The sequence below is a fragment of the Mercenaria mercenaria genome, unplaced genomic scaffold, assembly GCF_021730395.1.
Source record: "Mercenaria mercenaria strain notata unplaced genomic scaffold, MADL_Memer_1 contig_1292, whole genome shotgun sequence".
Taxonomy (NCBI): domain Eukaryota; kingdom Metazoa; phylum Mollusca; class Bivalvia; order Venerida; family Veneridae; genus Mercenaria; species Mercenaria mercenaria.
The window spans coordinates 1-26,565 of NW_026459273.1; the positions used below are offsets into that span (position 1 = coordinate 1).

Below are 26,565 nucleotides of genomic sequence, written 5' to 3' on the forward strand. Positions count from 1 at the left end.
GTTTTTTGTGATGTCTTTACATTGTCAGAACAAGTAGTTTGACCTGTTGTATTGTCAGACCAATTTTTATTGTTCGGCGAACGCCGTCTAAGAACGAATTCGTTACCTATGCCACGTGACTTCAGTTTGCAAATCAAAGTACTTGATAACGCATTATAGATAATTTATCAAAATGGAAGATTTATGCAACCCTCTGCCTGACTGGACGAGAGTGTCAATTTCTTTCACTCTGTTGATTGTGCTACGCTGAGTGAAATGTAGACAAAACGTTTATCCTAAACGACGCTGTTCACAGTTTTAAAGCTAACTTTGGCTCAGTATATTTAGCAAGAATATTGATATATCTCAAAATGATAAGTAAGTTTAATAAATATGATAAAAACCTGTTCAAATACCAACATATATCAAATTAAAGAAAGAGCTGAATACGGTCTGCGTATCACATGAATAAGGGTGTGATAAGAGTCTTTTATGTAGAGAAGTGCTTTTTAAAAGATTTTCCTTGTTACAATTGTCGTCTGTATATGAAAAGGTTTCTTGCTTTTGTGACTTATTCAGATTGCATATTAAAATGAGTACTTGTTTGCTTTGATATATTTGTTGTAAATTATTTAACTGATTTATTATATATGAATATTTTTCTTTAGTATGGTATGCAAATATTGAACTCTGTTGAAATCTGTTTTATTATGTATATGCTATATACTGACTGAATCTCATTACACTGAAAAGAACTTCTCCAGCCTGCCAGTGAGTGCACGTCTCGAGAAGGCACAGGGCATTGACGGAACTTGGTCATAATTATATTGGCCTTTTTCTGTCTGTGTCCTGACTGAGGCTGGCGGGGGTGGCCCTAAATGGGACCGTTTTGTTGAAAGAAGGGTACCTTCTTGGTTATTGGTGACGGCATGCGGATACCAGACGGCCTGCAGAGAAGCCCCTGAGCCTTCTAATCCTCACGCTCAACGTGGGGTGCGGGAGGGGAAGGGCACAACACTGACGATGGACCAGCGACGACACTTCCAGCCAGCAGCTTGCGGCTCCAACCGCCCTTGTTAGGGCGACCTGGATACCTCCCATATTTGTCTACCACGTCTTGGGGAGCTGTCATCTATGGTCTCATTGGCCAGCTGATAGTGACCAACTTTGGCTTCAAAATTGTTTTTGACTTTGGCTTATACTCTACGGAAATTGCGTAGAGGTAAATTCATTTCACCAACTTTGGCTTCAAAAATTATCTTTTACGGCATGCTTGGTGACATGTCCGCTGGGCCTACGATTGATTAGTATGACCGGCAACGGTCAATACTACGCAGCGCAGCGACACAAAATAAGAAAGAATAAAAAAAAAATAAAAAAAAGAAAAAACACTCAAAAGAAGGTACGCTGCATACAGTTTATCTATGTGATATGACTACGGTCAAACTTTGCTTATGAAACAGAAATATTGAAATAATTACAATTGTATGTTTTGCTTGAACTTCACTTTTTTATAGGTGTGACGTCATTGTCCAAAGATTCATGAATAGCGAATATGCATTTGTTAAAGCGGAATCAGTTGGCCTATTTTAGAAATAAATAAGAATAATAAACAAAAAAAATCCTTTAATTGATTTTTGCTCATGTATTCTAATCAAACTTGATTTGTAGCATCCTTATTAGGCCCGCAGCCAACTTTGTTGAGCTGGGACATTTGACCCCTTTTAGGGGCTGCTAGAGCTAAAACTAGAAATGCCTTTATACAGCGTCTCATGAACAGCTTGGTGGATCTTTGTCATACTTTGTCTGGAGCATCATTATAAGATCCTCTTTCAAATTTATTTATATAGGAACTTGGGCCCTATAAGGGACCACTATAGCTAAAAGAAGATATGCCTTTCTTCGCATTAACCACTAAAATGTAATGGATTTTTATCAAACTCGATGTGTAACAATATCGTAAGGTCTCCTGCTATTTTGTTACAAATGGGGATAGGGACCAATTTAGCTAAAAATATAAACACGTTTAATGACCTCTTCTCATGAACCGTTTCATGCATCTTCATCAAACTACTGCTGTAATTATTCGTATAAGGATAAACGAAACAAAATTGCAACCCTATGAAACCTTTGCGAAAAATTAAAAGAGAACCATTTAAATTGTTAAAGTGCGGTGTTTAGTTTTGCAATTTGAAAAATGTTAGATGAAAGATGAATGTTAGATGAAAAATTCATGAACTTCTTTCCTTATTACAATTCGCCGACCATCATTTTTAAAGATATTTCTTGTTTGACTTAATCGGCGCTTTGTATTGCTAGACGAAATTTGGGTCATATCGTTACATTATTGGACCCAGTTTTAACTCAAATTTGTCTTGTCGGCAAATCAAAGGGCTATTTTATGATTAATTAAACATGATTACAATACATGGCCCCTTTTACGGTCATTCCAGCCCGTGCATTATACCAGCATTATACCCATTATTTGACAAGTCTGTGATGACTGGGCATTGCGATCGAGAATCATCAGTTTTTACTCGTAATGAACCTTTTTTTATTCGTCTGTATTTATTCTAAACATTTTAAAGCGATCATGTAATAATACTGTCAGTAAACAATGGTTTTGACAATAGCCCTGTAATAGATCGATCCTATAGCTGTAGTATTACCGCTTGGCTTACGGCTTCTGGCTAATACAACAGGCATTGGATATTTTACAATGGCTTAAAACACATGATAATTAATAATATGACATATATATTGACATGATAAACAACCTTCAAATATACTTTGCTCCCATTAATGGTAAAAATGAGACAAAAATGTGAGGTTAGCTACCCAAAAAGATGGTCACAGTGGGATTGATTGGATGAACAAAATGTATACTTTCGTTACCGATCTTTGCCTTTGTTGGAGTCTGAATGTTTCGGATGTCCAGAGAAAATAATACATAGTTCTATACCACTTTATATCAAATTTCAGTCGTGGGCTGTTGACAGGTGGATATCAGGAGGGGCTCCGCGCCGCAAGCTGATCCTAGGTTTGACTGGGGCCGCCACGTCATTTACTCTGGAAAACAGAACCGCGACTGATGTAGGATCCCCTGTGAAGGGTGCTGGGAAAGCAGGACCGTACCTTGGTCGTGAAGGACACGTGACTTATTATCGGGTATAGATATGTTATATACTATAAAATATAACTTTGTCTGTTTGTTTTATATGGGGTTTACAGAAAATGATGTTTCAACATCATTCCAGTAATGAAATGGGGTGTGTTAACCTAATGAGTGCGCCTGCATGCTCCTGGATAGTGTTCCACTAAGGAGTCTTCAAAGTTATAAGATTTAACCTTTTTTTAAGGCTGTATGGGTATTTGATTTTAATTAACACATAGAACATTTTTTGTAGTAATTTTAAGATGATTAAGCTGTATAATTAATGTGATGAAACATCAAAGAATTTCAAATTTTATTGCAACAAAATTTTGAAAACCACGTAGTGATGTTGCTCAAACTAGAGGATGCTTTAGAAGTCATTTTAGGATATACTAAACATTCAGATATAGTTGGTAGTGTCATATCATGAAGCAGAGAAAGGCAATGTTTAAATGCTGAAAGGTAATTAATATAACAAATAATCAAGGCCTTCGAGTGGTTTATCGTCTAATTTACCACGGTTCGAGTTCAGGTGCGTAGGCCTTGATTTCTATTCATTCTGACTTGCTCATTGACATATTATTATAAATATTATGCTGGACTTCATTTACCCGAGGAGTAATTGTCGGACGTCATGCGGCAATTTGACGTCATCACTGACGTCATAATGCTCTCTTACCGGTCCGCGCGTCAACCGTTGTATATCGCAGATTCTAATATGCTTGTCTCTGTTAAAACACGCTTACCCTAGAATGACGTCACGTTAACGTGCAGTGATGTCAAAGTTTTTGTTGCGACCAAAAAAGAGCGCTACTATATTTTATCTACTGTTTAAAATTAAGGGCATATTAAAATTGATATAATATATAGCAAAAGAGTTTTTTTAACATTATTAAAACACTCGGGCGGTAAAACGACGTACAAATAATTTCACTCAGGCTGCGCCGTCGTTGAATTATTACGCCCGATGTATAACCGGCCATCGTGCATAAATAGTGTTAAAACACTCTTTAGCTATAAATTAGTTCTTAAATAGGTACAGAGCTTGATTTCCTTCTTTGTTTTAATCTAGTCATTTACTTAGTTAAACTTTGCTGCATTTGTTTTTTTCTGTCTTGTCGTAGATACAAAAGATTTGTTTTATTTGATAAAACTTCTCTTCATTTCTGATAGGTCTGTTATAAAAACTGAGAGTTTCGCTTAGCATAGATCGAGTTTGGTAGGCTCTTACCCTTTATTGGCACTTTTTGGGGACAAATTGCTTATTGAAGTTATTGTGTTGGTGATGGGCATAATTTGCGATAATCGAAAGTAATTGCCATAATCGACAGTTATTGCTATAATCTGTAGTATTTGATATAACACATTTACACCTTTTTCACTGCGTCTGAAGGTATGTGAAATGAGAACATTATTTTCACTGTGTCTAAAGGTATGTGAGATGATAAAGAATGGTGCTATACACCGTTGGGACGATGAACAGAAGATGGCCTATGCCTACATGGAAGACCAGTGGGTGGGGTACGGCAATCAAAAAAGCATGAAAGAAAAGGTATGTATTCGTCAATGCCAAACAGCTGATACCGTCAATCATAACATAGCGAAAGATAAGACTTTAGTATTATTTCTAACTCGACCTGATTTTTTCTATAAACAGAGATGTTATAGTGCAACAAAATCACAGTTCACCGTAAGAATAACTTCCTATAAAATGCCAGTTAATCAGTTATTGTATGTCTCTTGGATGAAATCGTAGTTTGACGTTTAGGTGCTTATTATTGAATGAATCAGGCTGAATCCTTGCGACACGATTCCTTGGCATCTGAACTCTAAACCATGATTTTATTATTTCTTAAATAAGATACAGCGGAAAAAATATTTTATACGAATAGACGCATTTGAAATTATGTATTTCAAATTACTCCGTAGATGTTAAAATTACATTTAACCATATTTCATGCATGAACATTCCTAGTGTTTCCGTGGCTTATGATTCTTTTAAGCAAAATAACAGTAGTAATAATTCATTTGCAGACAGAGCCCTTATAGTACACATGTACCAAAATGTGTTATTATTTGCGCCAACACAAATGTTCCGCCATTGCAAATTTTACATCCAGTGTTAATATTCCGTCATTACAAATCGACTCAGTAAAATTCATAAAGAAGAATATACATATATTTTTTTCTAAAACTGTATGAATCAAAACTCCAACTCTGGTTGAAATCATGAACACTGAAGTAAAAGGGAGATGATGTTGGCTAGTTAGCATATTTTGACCGGCTGTATGTTGACTTTTTCTTGTAAGAGGTTCATACAACCAGTCGTAGTGGCAGTAGTTGGCACTCAAATAGTTTTATCTTGAAAAGAACACGAACTTTCTTATTTGCAAGATAATAACTGATTAAGTGGCATTTTAAGGTGACGGCTACGGACCCGTAATGTCAATCTTCAGTTTCTGTACATTTGCGTATTCTTCGCCTGCGGGGTCAGCATTTCCGGTTTTTACGGAAAGCTAGTTGCCCTTTGTTATCTATAAACGTCCGAAGATTGCCGAGTTGCCTATCGTGAATACGTAATCACACGGAAACTGCCAATTGTCATAACAAGGCCATAACCTCAACACATCGTTGGTAGAAACATGCCACCATAGAGAAAACCTCAACTCACATTGTAATTTCCAAATCGTCTGGACTTTTTTAATGATCATTTATTGCATTATTATATGTTGTATGTTGACTTACATTGACAAGATGTATGTCATTTGGTGACTGCGTAAATATTCTCGGGTGTGGAATGAAAAAGTTCCTGACTGAATACGCCGTTTAAGTTAAAATCACATGTAGAGTCTATCAATTAATATATCGACACAAAACAGTTTTATTAAGTAATTCGCCTTGTATAATGGAGTAGTTGTGAAGTGAGAAAAAAGAAGAAGAAAAAAACCAACAAATTTGTAACAATAGATCTAGTGACTTAATTACCGAATTTCATTTTCTTACTCGAAGAACGCAATATTGCAATGGTAGATCTTTATGACAATAAAAATCATATTGTAAAATAAGTAAAACAGCTAGGATGGAATCCACTGTTATATTAGGTCATAGAGCCCCAATTTTTCATAGTTAAAATTACTTTTCAGGTTAAATTTGCGTATAGTCGCAATATTGCTGGTGTGATGTTTTGGTCTATAGACCAAGATGACTTCCTTGGTCATTATTGCAACGCCGGAGAATTTCCACTTCTCACCGCTATCTACAATTCAATTAAGGAAATGGCGCCAAAAGATAATCACGTGGTTGTTGACGTCAGCACAAGTACTACACATTCCACAACGCCGAAAGATTTTCGTCTGCATCACAATACAAATAAAAATGGAATAAACTTTTATAAAATGGTTGATAACGGATCAGTTATCTCAGGAATAAGTTATTATTTGTTAACATTGTGCTTCTTTATTTTCGTTGCAATGAACAGATAGATCTAGATCTATTCAACCATTGAACTGTTGTTGCCATTCAGCAGAAACTAAGACTGTCTAATATGTGATCTTTCAGCTCTTGCCAGTGTTTTGTTCCAGTGAATGTTATAAAATATGAGCCGTGCCATGGGAAAACCAACATAGTGGGTATGCGACCAGCATGGATCCAGACCAGCCTGCGCATCCGCGCAGTCTGGTCAGGATCCATGCTGTTTGCTAATAGTTTCTCCAATTCCAATAGGCTTTAAAAGCGAACAGCATGGAGCCTGACCAGACTGCGCGGATGCACAGGCTGGTCTGGATCCACGCTGGTCGCATACCCACTATGTTGGTTTTCCCATGGAACGGCTCATATAAACGTACAATTTGTAATTATTTGTTTCTGTTAAATGTTTCCTATGTGTTTCAAAATTTTGACAGAAGATCTGTTCCATGATCTATTCGCATTAACTTGATCCGACATTGCTCAAACAGTATACAGTTTCTACAATATGTAATCCTCTTACAACTTTATAATTAGATTTCTATTTGCGACTGTATTTACCTTTTTCGGTGTGAAAAGAATTTTACTCGTTTCTTGGTGTAAGACAACATTTATTCTACCCCTAAGGACAACAAGTGAGTCAGAATCCAAACTTTGTGATATATCTTTCATCCGATCTCTCAAAAGATTGAGAAAACATGTATTTCACAACACAAGTACGGCCATTTTCTTTAAGGTGTATACATAGAGCATGACGTCATTAGTTTCGTAAGTGCCTCAGTATTAAAGCGCTGCCGTAGTGTACACAATGTTTTTCTTTATTGTAATGTATCCAAATTTAATACTGGTAGTAAAAAGAACCATGGTTCAGATAGATGATATCTAATCTTTCTGCCACGTTCAGGTTATTTTTTTCCGTTTCAAAACGTTGTAGCGAATTCATATTGAGCTATAGTTAATTTCCTATTACCTGTTGTACAGTATCAAAAAAATATGTAGCTAAATAGTTATAGTGCATTTGCAAGCACCGTAGAACACAAATATTTCTGATCAATCACATTGCTCTGCGCTAAGACTATGTTAGGGTATCCAGGAATTAAATTTGCCAGGATCTTCTTCTTCTTCTTGGCGTTCACCGCCTACAATTTGCCAGGATCTCATTGGATAATGAACACTTTATTTCAAAATGACTTAATTAGAAAAAGAGGTCTTTATTGTCAAATAATGCTTGACCTAGTCATTAACAGAGCTGAGCTCTTAATTTCCAAACAGAACGTGAACGTGATCTAATTAGAAAACAGAAACATTTATTGCCAAAAATAACATGACCTGATCAGTTACTGAGCTTTTTATTGCTAAAAATAACATGACGTGATCAGTTACTGAGCTTTTTATTGCTAAAAATAACATGACCTGTTCAGTTACTGAGCTTTTTATTGCTAAAAATAACATGACGTGATCAGTTACTGAGCTTTTTATTGCTAAAAATAACATGACCTGTTCAGTTACTGAGCTTTTTATTGCTAAAAATAACATAACGTGATCAGTTACTGAGCTTTTTATTGCTAAAAATAACATGACTTGTTCAGTAACTGAGCTTTTTATTGCTAAAAATAACATGACCTGTTCAGTTATGACCTGTTCAGTTACTGAGCTTTTTATCGCTAAAAATAACATAACCTGTTCAGTTACTGAGCTTTTTATTGCTAAAAATAACATGGCCCATTTAGTCGACTTAGTTTCTGAGTTTTAAATTGCCAAATAAAACGATCTAATTAGTTACAGAGCACTTCTATTTGCCAAATATAACGTGACCTAATAAATGTTTGTGTTCAGCTTTAGCAACTTTTTCAACATTTTTTAGTCATATAAACTTTGCATGGATCACAGTGCTAAACTTTATAGACGCGTGACATAAAACCCCACCCAGTCAAATTATACTGACAGCGGACTGATCGGTCTTGGTATTATCCTCTTAATGCTGAGCGCCAAGCGCGCAAGCTACTAGTACTACGTTTCCCATCTTTCGTATCACGCGGCCAGGCTGCAAACCCACGACCTCTCGCACTCGAAGACGGTGCTCTATCCCTAGACTACCGAGGCAATGACTTAATAAGAAGCTGAAAGATGCATTGCCAAAATAACGAGAGGTCTTTACTGCCAAAAGTAACATGGCCGAATTAGTTACAGGGTTTGGCCTAATTAACAACAGAGTTCTTTATTGCCAAAGATAACCTTGCTTAATTAGAAATAAAAAGCTTTATTGCAAAAAATTAACATGGCCGAATTAGTTTAAAATACCAAAACGAAACATTACTTATCTATTTACATTTGCACTTTATATGACATTTTGAGTTGCAGAGTTCTTTATTGAACATATACAACATTACTTACCTAGTTACAGACCTCTTTACGTTATCTAATCAGTTACCTGAGAGCTCTTTATCGCTAAATATAACATGACCTAAATCGTTATAGAGCTCATTATTGCCATATATACCTCAAACTAACGAGCTACAGAGCTTTGTTTTGCAAATATAACATAACCTAATTAGTTACAGAGCTCTTTATTGCCAAATAATAAAATCCGTAAAAGGATCCTTTGGAAGCAAAGAATACAACCAAGAAGAATAACAGCAGACTCGGTTTGATTGGGTCTGTTCATGATCCATGAAGTTATTGTCAAATACAACATTACTTAACTTGTTACAGAGCTCTTTATTATTAGGTTATTTAACATTGTTCTGTACAATACGGAGATATATTTGGACGAGTACCCAGCTGAGAAAACCATATTGGACGAGCCGCTAGGCGAGTTCAATATGGTTTTCTCAGCTGGGTACGAGTCCAAATATATCTCGTATTGTACAGTACAATGTTAAATAACCTTTTTATTCTATATCTATTTTATCTTACTGTGATAATAGTTTAAATTAAAAATATTTCACTGAATATTGTATTCCTGCTATTTCTAGTTTTTCCCAGCTTGGTATGAGTGCAAATATATATTATACAGAACAATGTTAGACCTTAAATAACCTTTTTATTCTATATTCATTTCAATTCATACGTAATATAAGTAATTCATTGAATGTGTTTTTTTCTGCGTATCATCATTAAAAAAGTATATGGTGCAACCTCCCTACAACAGCCATTTGGCGATTTGAGTGGTAATAATACTTGGCTGAGATATTCTGCCCACAAACACTGTCAGCAAGTTTGGTGAAGATCGGATGAAAACTGTTCGACTTAAAAGAGCGGACAAGGCTTAATTCCCCGTTTTTCGAGTAATTCAAGGACTAGAAATCAAAGAGTGCCTGGTACAATTTGGCTGGTTATCGAAATTGGCCGAGATGTAATGCCCATAAACATTGTCAGCAAGTTTGGTGAAGATCCGACGAAAACTGAATTATAGAGCAGACATGTTTTGGATGCTGACCGCCCGTCTGCTGCCATTCATATTCTTCTCCATTTTGTTTCTTAACCGTTTAATAAAAACAGCTGAGGTAGCTATTCAGACAGTCAGAGCTGATACCAATTTCTAGGTTTCGTTCGGAACAGCTTCTTTTAGCGACTTTTCAAATATTCCAACATCTGATGATCCTTTTTACTGTATTTTTAAGTTTTTGATTATTAACGAACGTTTTAATATCTAAATCAGATAGCATTGTTTTTGTGTGTTGTAAACAACAAAAAACTCAAATTAAATCCAGATTTCAAGACGCATAATCAAACTCTGTACATAGAGCGCCTACTTCATCCGTTTTACATTCGGAACATTTTCACGCGTTTCGGGCTTTATCGTATGTTTAACATGGGACTGTTGAACCGTCCAAATACAGAAAATACAGGATTTTTTTTTGTACGCGCGTGCGTCCAAATACAGAAAATACAGGATTTTTGTACGCACGTGAATCCAAATACCGTAATATATTGTACGGTCACGTGTTGCAAATGAACGTTCGCGATTGGATAGATAAAATAGGTATAGAATAAATCATCATATTAGTTACAGAGCTCTTTATTTAATAAATAATTAAGGCCTTCGAGTGGTGTATCGTCCAATTTACCACGGTTTAGAGTTCATATGCAGGAATAGAAGCACGAGGGCGTTAGCCCGAGTGGTTAAATACTGAAGCATCGGAACGATGAACCGTGGTAAATTAGACGATAAATCACAAGAAGGCCTTGATTGTTTTTAGTCTGACATGCTCATTGACATATTTTTATAAATATTATGCTGGACCTCATATACCAGAGGAGTAATGTATTGAATGTCATACGGCAATTTGACATGATAATTGACGTCACAATGCACTCTTACCGGTCCGCGCGTCAACCGTTGTTTATCGCAGAATATACAGAGCTTGATTTCCTTCTTTGTTAAACTGGACATCAAACTGAGCCATGTTAAAATGCTAAATATAACAGGACCTTAAACATTATAAAGCTCATTGTTGCCATATTACATTAACTTAGGAGTTACAGACCTTTGTATTGCAAATATAACATAACTTACTAGTAATTATTTACAGAGTTCTTTATTGCCAAATACAACATTACTTAACTAGTTACAGAGCTTTTTTCTTAAACTAATTAGTTACAGAGCTCTTTATTGCCAAACAAAACATAACGGCAGTTAGATCCTGCTGTGGTATTCATAGTCCGTATTGTATATTCATTGAATGGTTTCTTATATAACCTACTGTAAAGGTGTATTCCGTATATGTACGACCAGTTGTAGGTGGCATATGTATTGTTGTATATCTTCCAGCCAGTCATATTGACTGGTCTAGAAATGGTTCCATACTCTAAGTGAATCAAGTCCGCATGTTTACGGGCTACCTTCTTTGGGTATACCATTGCATTGTAGACATACCTCGAAGGATTGTAGTGAAATCGATAGCCATCCATCCATAACTGAAGAAACGACGCGTTTTTCTTAGCCATTACAAAAGCTGAACCTAATAAACCGGAACTCTGGTTTGACATTACACATGAATAATTCATCAATGGTTCCATGGACCGCACAATAACGGTGTCTGTATCCATGTATATCCCACCGTATTTTAACAAAGCTTCTATGCGCATAATGTCACTTGAGTGTTCTTTATATTTTATCTTTTTTCCTGCAATATATTTCAGAGGTTCACGTTTGAGATGAATGATATTTGGGGACATATTGACAATGAAGTTCCAGTACGAACCGTATGGGAGACTGTCCCCATGGAATATAATAGCGCAAGGTTTAACAAAACGGATAACACTGAGAAAACTGGTAAAACCCACAAAACTTAATTCTCCTCTCTTATACCAGACATAATGGACAATATTTGGTACACGGGAATTTCCTTTGCAGCATTCAGCTATAAACATGTCTACACACTTATCATAAAACGAGGCAATATAAATATCGTTGTCGTAATGTGTCCAGGTCACAACTTCGCTTATGTTACAATTAAGCGAGACCTTGCGTCTCGATTTCAAATGTTTTATTTCACTTATATTTAGATATGGACATTGTACAGTTTTGTCAAATGTCCAGTTTTTCATATTCAAAGTAACTTTTCCAAGACGATCTGAAAGCATTTTGCTCCATTTACTTTTATCAGTACAGAAGTTTTCAACTGTATCGGGTACATAACTTTTGACGTCCTGTTTTAGCACATTATTTCCATTTTCATATACTTGTTTTGGATTATGTATTGTAGAATATGTGGCGTTGCTATGAATCGTTCTAGATGCCGATGAATGTAATCTTTTAAGCGATGGCAAATCATTAGTTGATGAAAGATTGTATACCCTTCTGATACAATTAACGACGTCTGAATCTAAAATAATATATAAAGTTAATTATATGACGAGGAAACTGTGTTGGCTTGTTTAATGTCATTTAAATCAAAACATTTCGCCACAGTGGTTCAGTTACGGAAAAAACAATCAGTTCATCTGATTGTCGGCAAGTAAATGATTCCAGAACATTCGAGATCTTCTTATTTCTTATGTCATAAAAATCAGTAAAGCCTTGTCTAAGAATATATCCTAAGAATATATCAATACGAGGTTAAACGTGTTTAAACGTTTGTCTTTCGTAGGACTACGTTAAACATAGACAATAATATGGTGGCTGATTTCTGCCATTTCGTGTTGGCGGGGCGAAAACACGACAACACGAAAACACGACACATTTTACACGAAAACACGACGTTAGAGGGCGCCGACATGACATATTTATTTGTCGAGTTTTCGTGTTGGCGGGTATGAATATGTCATATCGGCGCCTTTTATTTGTAGTGCTGTCGTGTTTTCGCCACGCCGACACGAACACTTGATAAATTAGGTATTTGTCGAGTTTTCGTTTCGTCGTCTTTTCGCCCCGCCAACACGAAAACACCTTATTTGTCGAGTTTTCGTCCCGCCGACACGAAAATACGAAAGCACGACAAAAATATTTTGTCGTGTTTTCGTGTTTTCGTGCCGGCGGGACGAAAACACGAAATCTAGACAAATATCTTATTTGTCGAGTTTTCGTGTATTCGCTTTGGCATCTTCCGTTAGACATGCGCACAGCAATTATTGAACTGAACACAACATATCTGCATGCTAGAAAATATAAGTTTAAGAATAAAAATTGACTTATGTTCTATGTATATTTCAACCGAATACCATTTTGTTACATAAAAAGATATCGAAAGACGAAGGTCGAATATCAAAATAATTTTTTCTCACAATTTAGACCCAAAAATGCACAAGAGGCCACCATTGCATTCTTATATTTTAAAAATGTTCGTGGGAATACCATCTGATCCCCTAAATAGGAGGGCATGACCCCTCACGTACCTCAAATTTTGTACAAAAATTCAGCAGGGACCACAATTTCAGACCTATATTTCAAAAATGGCCAGAGAGAGTCCCTGTGATTCCACTGTCAGGAGGGGGTAACCCTACCGTACCCCAAAATTTGGACTCAGAATATGCAGCAGGGGCCACCATTTTATTCGTATATTTCAAACATTCCCAGGCGGAACGCCCTGACCTACCTAACATGAGGGGTTACCCCCTTCCGTACCTAACCCGACTCGGCTCGCCGATGCCGCCTTCATTCTTTAACTGCTGACGTTCACCGCACCCCAATGAAATATTTCTGGAAACGGGTCTGTTATATATACACTTTGTATTCTTGAAACGATAACTGACATCTGACATATTATTGCATTGTTTTATAATCTCAGATCTCCTAATGCAGCTTTAGTGAATATAAGTAAATTCTGAATTGACGGTTCGTTCGAATAGAAAGAAAAATGCTTCTAAAACCCTTTGCCACTGCTTTCAGAATAACTCTACGTTTTATAGGAAATGTCTGAAAAGTATTTGTCGTGTTTTCGTGTTGTCGTGTCTGTGAAGCGAAAACACGACAACACGAAAAATACCTACTAGTAATTTGTCGAGTTTTCGTTTTCTCGTGTAGGCGGGGCGAAAACACGAAAACTCGACAGATAAGATATTTGTCGTGTATTCGTGTCGGCGGTGCGAAAACACGAAAACATGACAAATAAAGGGCACCAACAAGACATATATTTACCCGCAAACACGAAACTCGACAGATAAATTTGTCGTGTCGGCGCCCTCTAAATGTCGAGTTTTCGCGTAAAATGTGTCGTGTTTTCGTGTTTTCGCCCTGCCAACACGCCAACACGAAATGGCAGAAATCAGCCACCATACAATAATTAATAAGCCAGTGGTAAACCCATAGTAACAAAGTTTTAAGCAGTTATTGACAAAGTGTTTAACATCCTGTCCAAATGAAAGAGCACTCTAAATGTAAGACGTGTTTATCTCACCCTGAAGTTCTAATGGCTTCTACTCTGTAAAAATCACCGGATAATTAACAAGTTAAACTTACAGCAAATTTTGTCTTAGAATTGATACATTCTATTGATTACCCTTTGGAGATCCGTTTGAAAATTCATGAGTACTTTTGTAAAAGGGTGATTATTATTATTATTATTATTATACCAGATTTATATAGCGCCCTTTTCATGACCAATTTCACGTTCAAAGGCGCTTTACATAGTTCAAATGCAGCCACACAGGGCGCATATTTCATCCTCTACTAGTACAGACACAGAGCGATCTGACTAGAAGGACAGAGTGAGACAAAGCCCCCACGACTGAGAGATCAGAAATCAGATACAGGCTTGTCCGGCTAACTTAGCCTAGCTCGTTGCGACTAGACAGCCTGGTTCTTTAACGTGCCCAATTTATAAAGTGATAAAGTGATAAAGGTTTTGAAGTATAATGCAAAACTAAACGCCACATGGTGTGTTTATTGACAAGAAAGATTGACTGTGTATTGAAAGATCTTGTTAACACGAAATATGAAATATCTACAATAATTTTTTTTTCATTTAAAGGTACTGACCTCCAGATCGTTCGACAACAACAACAACAACAAAGGATTTTTTGTTAGATATCTGGAAATTAATGCTGTATTTCTTAAGAACGCTTTAAAACTCAATTACTGACAGACTATATATTATTTTTTTTTATTTATTTTATTTCAGTCTCATCCATTTACATACAATAAAAAACACATGAACAGTAAAAGCACATCCCAAATGTAAATGGCCACTTTCTAAGAGTTACAGGAACATATAAGAATTAGTTGTTTTCACTAATTTTTACATTAAAAATCGAAAAGCGTTTGTAACATTTACTCGAGGTATACTGTAATATGTATATCTAACATTGATCACTTAATCCTCCATAGCAGTACTGGTAGTGACAGCGGAAGGCTTCTTTATTGCCACGGCGGTCCGGGTTCGATTCCAAACACGATATCTTTTTTTCTTGATTTCGCATTTTTAACGTAGTTTAGAAACAAAAACTCATATTCTAATGTTTATCATACGACCAAAACTTCGATATGAAAGAAAAATATTTTTTAGCCAAAATCTGGAGGCCAATGCCTTTAATAATTGTGTTTCGTTCATGTTGCACGTAAACCCGGAGTATTTATCTGATGTGAAAATATTTTTTCATTATTTTTCTATTTTGCAATTAATTCGGCTCCTTTGAATGCTGGTTAACTCAAAAATTGCACCGCAAGTAATCATACCTATTGCTGATATTTGACTTAGTCTATGGAAGATTATAAGAAAATATGTCTTTAGAAAGAAGCTTTCAGATGTGCCTATAACCTTTGTTATAAAATGAAGAAATAGCTTGATTTAGGTTTAGGACAGCGTTTTCCATAAATATTTATTATACTTCTTATAACTATGACTTGTTTTCCTGTTTCCACTACTCCGGAAGTGTCACTCATATAATCTGCCATCCGCAAACTTGACATCTTTAATATTATATTTTGTTTAAACAAAATAAAAATCTAAAATCACAAAAAATGTCATTGAATTTCGTCCTTGCAAGGCTGAAGAAACAGCAGCGTTGAAGGGTCATTGGCGTAAAGTGTTCTCTTTGAGTCAGTTGCTTTAATTTTTCTCTCAGAGTCAGTCGCCTTCATTACCACACATATTGAATTACAGTGTGGGAGAAAGCGTGACTTAAAATGATGCTAACACGGGTAAAATGGCCGCTACGGAAAATGCAAAGTAAGTGACGTTTATACGTAACCATCTTTTATCAGACATAGCGTAAACAAAGCAGCACATTTTTTTTTCTCGATGGTATATCTTCAAACTACAAAACTTCGCTAGTTCTCCAGATTATCTCTAGGTTTTGAGCAAATTCGAGAACTTTTTCCAAATAAAAATGTTTTGGCGCTTTATACGTATGGTCAATAATAAAATCAAGTTGTTGGTATTGTATGTTAACTTTATGCAAAACCACAAACTGTCATTGTTTTGACGCTACGTCTTCAGATAAGAACGATATTCATGAAAATGAGAAAATGGTGTTTTACACGTAAATAGTTCTGATTAAATATCATGATGCTTAACAGTATCGTTTCCTTTTATTACTTTAATATAGCATTTTTTTTGCAATCCACTACTATTTCGAAGAATTCTATTTGAAATTCTTCAATGAAATATCTACACTAATGTGAAACAAGAGCTCTATATTTGGAATAAAACATCTTTGGTAAAAAGACAACAGGGTCCTTGATAAGTAACAAAATAGTCCGAGGACAGGCAAATGAAACAATTCTAAAATCTGGTCAGTGTATATAATGTTTTTTCTTGATAAAGTCTTGAATGTCTGAAAGCCATGAGTGCCTTTATTTTTTTCATAAATCTAACTTCCGAATACTTATACTATTCAATGCACTTCGACATAGAAATATTTCAACGTGCAAAGAATAGGCTTATACAGATAGTAATAGGATTGAGAGTTAACCTTTACCCTACTAAATTTCTAGAAAGGACTGGTCCATCATTCAATTTAGGCAGTACCATTTATCATTTGAAGGGGTGTTTACTGCTGAAAATTTACTGAGTGCAGACCATGATCAGACGGCTGATCTTGGTCTGCACTGGTCGCAAAGGCAGAGTCAATTGCCGCCAGCAGACTAAAGGTTAAGCACGAGCTATTCAATGGCATCGCACCACTTTAAGTGAAATTTAGTTGGTGATATGAGCTTTTTGTTATATAAATGTTTATATGAGATCTCTCACGACCGTTGTTTTGCATTATATATTTTAACACGGATAATGCTTGACAGGAATGTAGAAAGCTATCAGATCTCTGTGATTCTGAAATAATGAAGACACAACAGAAAAGCACCGTACATATGATGTGGACATACCTTTTACGGTAAGCCTCAACAAGTATATGAAGTAGGTCACATTGTATAGATCTGCATGATACAACCTGAACAATAACATGGTGTTGATGATCGTATAATCACACAACCAGGTTTTGAAATGATCATGAAGTCATTTAGTAGATCGGTAACCGGTATATTCATTTACCGATGTTACTCCACATCTGCACTATCATGGTTGTAATCGGTCTTATTTGGTACTCGTTACCAGTTATAAGAAGGAAAAATAAGTGGTATGTTATTTTTTTTTATTGTTCTATTTCTGTTACAACAAACTATTTCCAAATTCTATCAAACTGTACTCTGATCATATCTGGTTCTAAAAAAAAGCAGTGGCTAGGATTACGGTACCGTAATTCTAGCCTCCGGTTCTAGGATTACGGAAGTTCCGTTTTCCTAGACATCCGTATGAGGATAAGCTAGGATTACGGAAGTATTTAAAAGGCATCAAATATATGTTATGACATGCATAAATGATATTGTAAACTTACTAAAAATAGTGATTTTTCATGTCTGCCGTATTATTTCATGTTATCGATATTAACTTCTATTTGGTATCATACGTGAGCGTTCAGTTATATAGGTGTAGTCAAATGTTAATAAAAAAGACAAAAAAGAAAATAAGAGAAAAAAAAAGAAAAATGACCAAATAAATGAAAGAAAAAATAAATAAAAAAGAAGAAAGGGAAAAAGAAATAAATAACGAAGAAATAATGAAAAAAATGAAAGAAAAAAAATGCAAAATCATGAATATGAAATAATAAGATACTCTAAAAAAATACAATAATAATGTTTTTAGAAAACGATTATTTTTGACGGAAACTGAAAAGAAAATGAATCTAGAGTGCCAGAATGTCACAATATATCAAATTTCTTTACACTAGCACCTGTATTTGCAAATGGAATTTTAATTTTGTGGTTGTTTAGTGATTACTAAAATTATTTTGTTTTCTAAGTCCAGAAAAAAGAACTCCTTACCAGGTAGACGTACCTTAAAATACACCTAAAATTTGAAAGTAACATCTATGTTGTACCACAGAAAAGTGGTCTTGGTTTTTCCCTACGGTCAGTTATAAAAAAGTTACAATATAAGTTATTTATAGTAACAACTAAGGAAAGTTAATCTTAAAAAATATCCAAAAAAAAAAAAAAAAAAAAGATCGTAAGTCAACATAAAAATCTTTACCAGGTAGAAATAGGTCAAAATACACCTCAAAACTGGTTGTAACATGCATTTTATATTACAGAAAAGTGGTCTCGATTTTTCCCTACGACTAGTAATGAAAAAGTTACAATATAAGCTATTTATAGTAAAATAAAGGGAAGTAATTCTAAAGAAGGGACCTGCGCATGACGTTGTACAAATGTGCAAAGTTACATCAAATTCTCTCAATGCATGAAGAAGAAATGCTCCAGACAAAGTCATTCTTGTATCTGACCTTTGGCCTCTAAGTGTGACCTAGACCTTAGACCTAGGTATCTGGTTCTTGCGCATGACACTCCGACTCGTGGTGGTGAACATTTGTGCCAAGTTATATAAAAATCCTTCCATGCATGAAGAAGAAATGATCCGAACAAAGTTTTCATTCTTGTATCATTTGACCTCTAAGTGTGACCTTGACCTGAGACCTAGGGACCTTGTTCTTGCGCATGACACTCCGTCTTATGATGGTGAACAATTGTGCCAAGTTACATCAAAATCCCTCCATGCATGAAGAAGATATGCTCCGGACAAAGTCATTCTTGAATTTGATCTTTGACCTCTAAGTGTGATTTTGACCTTAGACCTAGGGACCTTGTTCTTGCGCATGACACTCCGTCTCATGATGGTGAACAATTGTGCCAAGTTTCATTAAAATCCCTTCATACATGAAGAGGATATGTTCCGGACAAAGTCTGTGGACGACGCCCTCCAGCCCGCCCGTCCATCCGCCCGCTCAACCGCCCGCCAGGGGCGTTCCCATAATACGTCCCGTTTTTCAAACGGGCGTATAAAAATGAGCCATGAACTGAGAGCAACATTGAAACATTGAAACATTACTAATTTCATTGAGAAGATGTTAACTTTTATCATTCATAATCATTCATCAACAGCGCATAAATAAGTGTCCACCTATAACTGAACGCTCACGTATAATACAAGATAGGATGACAACGATTTTCCGCGCGCCACCATTAATGGTCAGAGACCACCAATTCAAAAAAGTACAGGGAACTTACTGGGAATGAGGTAAGTGTATACCTGGGAATAAGGTAACGATATTTGCGATATTTTGGTAGAACTAAGATAGTTCTTGAAAGACTTGTAATTAGATATACATGTTTCGATGTATGGAAGGCCGTACACGCCATAATGTTACAATGTAAGTCTATGGGAAAACAATTGGTGGTCTCTAACCTATAATAGAGCTAAAACATGACTTTCGTAGGAAGCCATCACAGGTAATGTAAATGGCCACAAATCTGTTGTAAATGATGTAGAAAGACGTCTTCGTGCAGAAATAAGCGTGAAATTTGATTTTTTTTTTAAATTTTGGTCTCTTTTTTTAACAGGGGTGCCCATTTTTATATGAGCTTTTGGGCCAAAAACGATCATTTTTATCTCTGTAATGTTAGAGAATGATCAAAATTATTAGACCCTATTTCTATTTTTTACGGAATGAATCGTATTTCAGCTTCCAAGTCAAATCAAATGCAGATAACTGAAATTTTCACGACAAATTGCAATCTGACGACGACAGGGACTGAGTCTGGGCATATAAATCGACAGGGGGTGACCTCAGTAAACTGTCCATATCTTTCTTAAAACTGAACATTTCTTGATGAAACTTTGTAAGACATGTGGTATTGGATCATGTTTCACTATATCACTGTAAAATTGGAAAATGTGATACGAAACATTCATCTATAGGTCAGAGACCACCAATTCAAAAAAGTACAGGGAACTTACTGGGAATGAGGTAAGTGTATACCTGGGAATAAGGTAACGTCTGTGCGTTCTGATTGGTCAGTCATGTAAACAAACCCAGGAAGTGATTATTTTTTCAAAATTGATATTTTTTCACTGCATTTACAGTATTTTATTATACATTTTGACAAAATTTGCTACATTTTATGTGTATTGAAAAAAAGTTTTATCGCACGAATTTCTCCCGCCATGTCAATGATGTAAACAGGGGGTCATCTCATTCACACGAAAATTACTTAAATAAAGTACCACTATTCATATGTTTTTCGTGCGATATTTTGGTAGAACTAAGATAGTTCTTGAAAGACTTGTAATTAGATATACATGTTTCGATGTATGGAAGGCCGTACACGCCATAATGTTACAATGTAAGTCTATGGGAAAACAATTGGTGGTCTCTAACCTAATATATCGTTTAAGATTATACTAACCCAAAATGGCGGATCGATAATACGGCATGAAAAAAATGCTATTTTAAGTGAAATAAGTAAGTTTACAACACCTAAAATATATTTGATGCCTCTTAAATACTTCCATAATCCTTGCCTATCCTAATAGGGTTGTCTAGGAATACGGAACTACCGTAATCCTAGAATCAGAGGCTATAATTACAGTACCGTCATCCTAGCCACTGCCTCTGAAAATAGACAATCAATACAATTCGCATTACTATAAAGTACAAACTTGTTTACTTACTGGATACGTTAATAATTACATGTGTATTTTATTAATTCAATCATAAATCATCATGAAGAAAGTTATATAAGCACAGTGGTCCCTGACTTCAGAAAATATAAAAACACCTTAAAATGAACTAAAATGAAATAGTGAATATGCATGTACAGAATCAAATGATACAATACAATATAATTTACATGACTCCCCAGACTTTTGGAGTTTAAATCTCAGGATCATAAGGACTGGAGTAAGTTAATGATAATAACAGCTTGCAGAAAGAAATCAAATAGACTTCTATCAAAACCGCCACCTTAAATTACAATTAATGTACATTACAAAACATAATCAAATTGCCAAATTATCAAAACTGTACGCAGCAAGCCAACAAATTACCTTTAAAATGTATATGATTGCTAAGCCTTAAACTATTGTTTACGGAACAGTGGATTATAACAAAATAATTCACTGATTTTAAAACCCGCCTTTCTTCTTGAAATATTCATTCCAACTCTCGTTTTATCTGACACTTCTGGATTAAAGCGATGATGAGATCTAAGTGGTGAAAACAGCAAAAAGGAGTAATGTTGACCTCATCACATCATGTATTGATGATTTGTTTAATTTGGGTTTATCGCTTGTTTTCAAAAGTATTTCAGTTATCCTAACCAGTATTCCTGGGTTCTTTACCAGCACAAACCATTCTGCTAGCTTTCCAACATGAATCAGGGGTAGAGGTCAACTGATTTCAGACAAAATGTCTTTTATCAAGTCGTCACGGAGAACATGCGCCTCAACCGGGTATCGAACTTTCGATCTCGCTATCCGTAGATCTGCGCTCTCGCTACTGAGATAAGCGGGCGGACATGTCCCATAATATCCGACAATAGTATGCAAATGTATAGTTTGTATATTTTTAGTGCATCATCCATGAAAAAATGGCATTAAGGCGGCAAATATTAAAAGAACCTTTCTCTGCATACGGATTGACAATCATTTTAAACTGGAAAATGTGTGTCTATGTTGGAAAGTCTACAGGTACCTTCAATGACTTAGTACACAAGGAAAAAACCTAAGATAACTGACAAATTGATTTGTTTTTCTCTTTTTTTTTCTAGCATTATATTAACTATTTCTGTTTGAGTATTTTAATGGTTGTTGGGAAAATGCAAAATGTTTGATAAAACCAATAGTGCCTTGCCGTTTGTAATCCCGCTCGAAAATAATTGAGAAATATAGCCACATTTATAGAGGATATTACATGAGTGTCTTTTCATATTGAATTTATTAAACGAGTTGAATAAAATAATAAAATGCGAGGCTCTGCCGAGCATTTTATCAGTTTTATTCAACGAGTTTAATAAAGTCACAAATGTACTATTCTTTTTATCTCATGCTAGGTTTTCCTGACGAAACATCAACAAATTCTACTTTCTTTTACTATATAAACAAGTCAATTTGACCAACGTCTCATGTACCATAAATGACGTCGACGTCAAAGATTTATTACATTAGTGTATTATCATTTTTATTTAATGGCTTTATTACATTCCCGCGACGCCAAACATGTGAAAAAATTAGATTAGGTGCATTCGGCATGTATTGTTTAGCTATCATAACTTGTTCAGAAGTAAATATAATCAACATTTATGTCTGGAAAAGTTTTATAGACATATTTAATTCAATGCAAATGATCATAATAGTCTTCTTAACTATTAGAAATAACTGATAAACTATTTTCATTCAAACTTGTTTTCCAACACTCAGTCTGCCTCAGCCCCACAATAACACAGTTATTTGCAAACGAGAGTATTTATAAATATATTCATTCATACTTGACCCTAACACCAAGTGTTTTTTTTTACTTAATTTGTCCTCAACATTGCCAAACACAGTTTTTTACACACAGAATCATTAATTACTCCCACATTTACAATATACTGAATGTAACATGGACCTTCCTGAACACATTCAACTAATTGCAAAAGGACATCAAGGGCAGGTGGAAATGTTGTCGTAAATTGAACAAAGCAAACATGTCATATCCTTTTTTTCCATCTTTTATTTCTGCAAATGAGGGCGAACCTCCATACATTGTGATACTGTGCAATTTTTATGTTAATGCAACGTTTCAAATACGTTGCCTCTTAACAATACAACAACGTATGTATAGTTTAGAGAATGGTAAAAGCATGTACAGTTTAAATCATACAAACAACAAGCACAAACGTACAAATTAAGGAACATAGTGCAGCAACGTCTACAAAAACAACGTTGGTGTGTTTGCAACAGTTAATTCAGCAAAAATGCTCAAACATTTTATCCCTTCAATGTTACAAGGTTACAGAACAGCTGATTTAATGCCTTATGCACACATTGGGAACTAAATGCATGATATGTAAAAACACACAATTGCTGATGTAAATACTTCTGAGCATTCAGGATTTGGAATCCATTCATTATGATATGCTAGGGGGTGGGAAGGGTGTTTCACATTTATCTACCTCTCATGAACAAACTGTCTAACCTAGTCCTATTATTTTGCTAAGTTACGTTCTTTACATCTTCTAAAAGCCTCATTTACGAGTATTTCATTATTTTACCAAATACATTAACAGGAAAATTGCCATGGAAGCTGTTAAGTAACTACTCATAATGGCCGTGTCTTGGTATACCTTGTCACAGATGTGGCTTTAAACTGTGGCGACCTTGGGAGTATTATAAAATTTGTTTGTTTCGGTAGCGTAATATGGAGGTTTTCATTATTTGAAATTCTTATAAAACTGACATCAAAACAACACAAGTTTCCATTTCAATCATATTTTACTCTTGCAATGATTTAATCATCTATAAGATATGTAAAAGAATTAATTCTCCTCAAATATATCAACTGAATCATTCAAATCCAAATTTCAATAGTCTACAACTGTATATCAGTAATACTATAATAAATATCAGTTAATTACCATAAATGCTATTTGAGGTAAAATCCTTTAATCTTGATTGAACTATTCTTTTCAGTTCTAAAAATAGCCAAAGTGTAAGCCAAAATATTTATTAGTTAAATCAAATAACTAAATATAAGTTTCAGTTTTCCTGACTGTTCTGCCAGCTTCTGCTGAAATCTGTGCTTATATACCCTTCGCCCCCTCCCTGGCAGAATCCAGCGAGCGGCGTAAAAATCGCAGAAAAGCTCAGAATCCCGCAGGACTGCAGAATCTCCGGCAGAATTCCGCTGAATTCTGCCGGTAAATAAATCACAGTTTTAAAGAAATCTTGAATGAAACATAATAAGATTTTACCCCAAATCAATGCACAAATATATTATTAATCAGTACCTAAAATATCATAAAGATCAGGGTCTTATAACTTAATAAATCTTCACATATTTTTGATCAGTGTTAAATGTAAACAAAACATCCCAATGTTTACTACAGACGACCTACTTAGTGACGTAATTTACAGAGCGCCACCTACATTAACCAGTACACACTATACATGTCTTAAACATCTAACATGTGAAATAAAAGTTTACGGCTTAAATAAATGGATTTATAGGATATTAGGTAGGTAAACATTGAGATTTATCATTTAACTATACAAGGATACAGACTATCCTGCATGACTATTTAACAGTAATGATTTTAAACTCCTAAAACATACTATGTTTACATGTACATACCCCACCCATGTTCATAACAAAGCGGGAATTTCAACTTGCAAACATTTATACAGATTAATACATATTTCAGTATCAATACATTTGATAACAGTGAGACTAGGAAATACTGACAATACCTAGGGGTTACATTACCTCCCCCTTAAATAAACTTTTGTGTCATCACAAAACGCTTAACAAAACGGTGCAGCTGATAGAAGTGTTATTACGGTAAATTTTTCTCAATGTCTTAAGATACTGCAATCTCTGATATAACAATTTAACTTATCTTATAACATTACTTACATCACAGAATAAAGGTAACTGATACATATTACAACAATATGTATTTATGAGTTAATAACAACAATACTTTTAAAATAACAATAACATTATGATATAACAATTAGAAAATTTAATACAAATGTTTATTAACATGTACTTAGTAATATAGTGAAATCAGGCAAATATAGAATTAGCTTGATTAGTAATTTTATACTACCTTAAATAAACTTTAACAATGTTTGAGCAACAATATGGTTAAAATGTAACAAACTGTAACAAATCTGTAAGAATCATTAACAATTTTATTACGCAAAGTCTTAAAGTACTAAATACTGGTAAAATCTCAACAGTCAGCATTTGCGTTAAGAACTTATTAACCTTAATTGTAAGCATAAACATAAGTATATCATTAAAATGTATCAGTACATTAATACCTGAAGACCACATAACAGATAACAAATATAATTGAACATCATAAAATATATTCAAGATCATGCAATATATCATAAAATACATCATTATGCAAATATCAATTGTCAATTTTGCAATTGTTCAGCTAATATTCAATGTGTAAAGTAAGTCCATGGTAATTTACACTTAAACATATTTTCCATACTACAAATAAAAAGCATTGTAGCTGTGCATTGGCCTTAATGCTAAATGCATAGGCTGAATCCTTATGTTTGGAAACTTGACTAGACAAGTGTTTAAGGATTTTGAATTTTCATTATCACCATTAGTATCAATACAATAATAGGTATAACATATATCCCATGAAGTTCACTCAAGTAAAAAAAATATGGCATTCATGTGGCATATGCACTACAGAGTAAAATTAATAGCAACGACAGCATTCACAATGCTAAATACATATAAACAACAACTGGTAATATATTTCATGAAAATTACAATTAATTACTGAACTAATTTCAGTGTGACCTTCACAAAACAAGGGTTATCTTTTACCCTATAACAAACACAAGTTAGCATCCCAAGTGTTTAAATTCTGCCTGCCATTTCCTTTAGCATTTATGCTAAATACTATTAATGTTATTCATTTGACTTAAGATATCTCTATACAATAACACTTATAATTTCCATATATCATAGATATTTACTATTGGTATATTTAATACCATTATTCTTAAGTACATCCATAAATTTTATATCAGCTAAATACTGTATATCAAACTCTTGGTACATATTTGTATCACCTTACTTGTACAATCTGTATTTCACAGATGTTTTCCTATTAGTATGCTTATATGCTATCGAGCTAAAATACATTCACTTGTCTGTAAATAATAATACCAGTAAGAAACTGTATATAGACTCTCAATACATACTTGTATTCATATTACTTGTACAATCTGTATCTCACAAATGTTTTACTAATTGTTAGCTAAAGTGAATAACTTTATACGACATTATGAATTTTGTTACAGTGAATTACTGTATAGATTCTCATTACATACTTGTATTCATATTACTTGTACAGTTTGTATTTCACAAACACTTTACTATGAATGTGCTTAATATGCTGTTAAGCTAAAGTACAGTCATTTGTACTCATCCATAAATAATATACAAATAAGATA

General features: G+C 34.7%; 2 protein-coding genes across 2 annotated transcripts; one reads left to right on the plus strand and one right to left on the minus strand.

The window, feature by feature from the left end:
- Positions 1-2,844: 2,844 nt before the first annotated feature.
- On the plus strand, positions 2,845-6,704 carry LOC128551597 (acidic mammalian chitinase-like; the record flags this gene model as incomplete). The annotated part of the gene is made up of 3 exons (XM_053532493.1): positions 2,845-3,147; positions 4,566-4,685; positions 6,277-6,704. Coding segments are annotated over 3 exons (762 nt in total), but the record flags the coding sequence as incomplete, so codon positions are not given.
- Positions 6,705-11,194: 4,490 nt separating this feature from the next.
- On the minus strand, positions 11,195-12,187 carry LOC128551598 (uncharacterized). The gene has a single exon (XM_053532494.1). It carries the CDS (start codon positions 12,185-12,187, stop codon positions 11,195-11,197), a length of 993 nt encoding a protein of 330 aa, XP_053388469.1.
- Between the last annotated feature and the right edge of the window lie 14,378 nt (positions 12,188-26,565).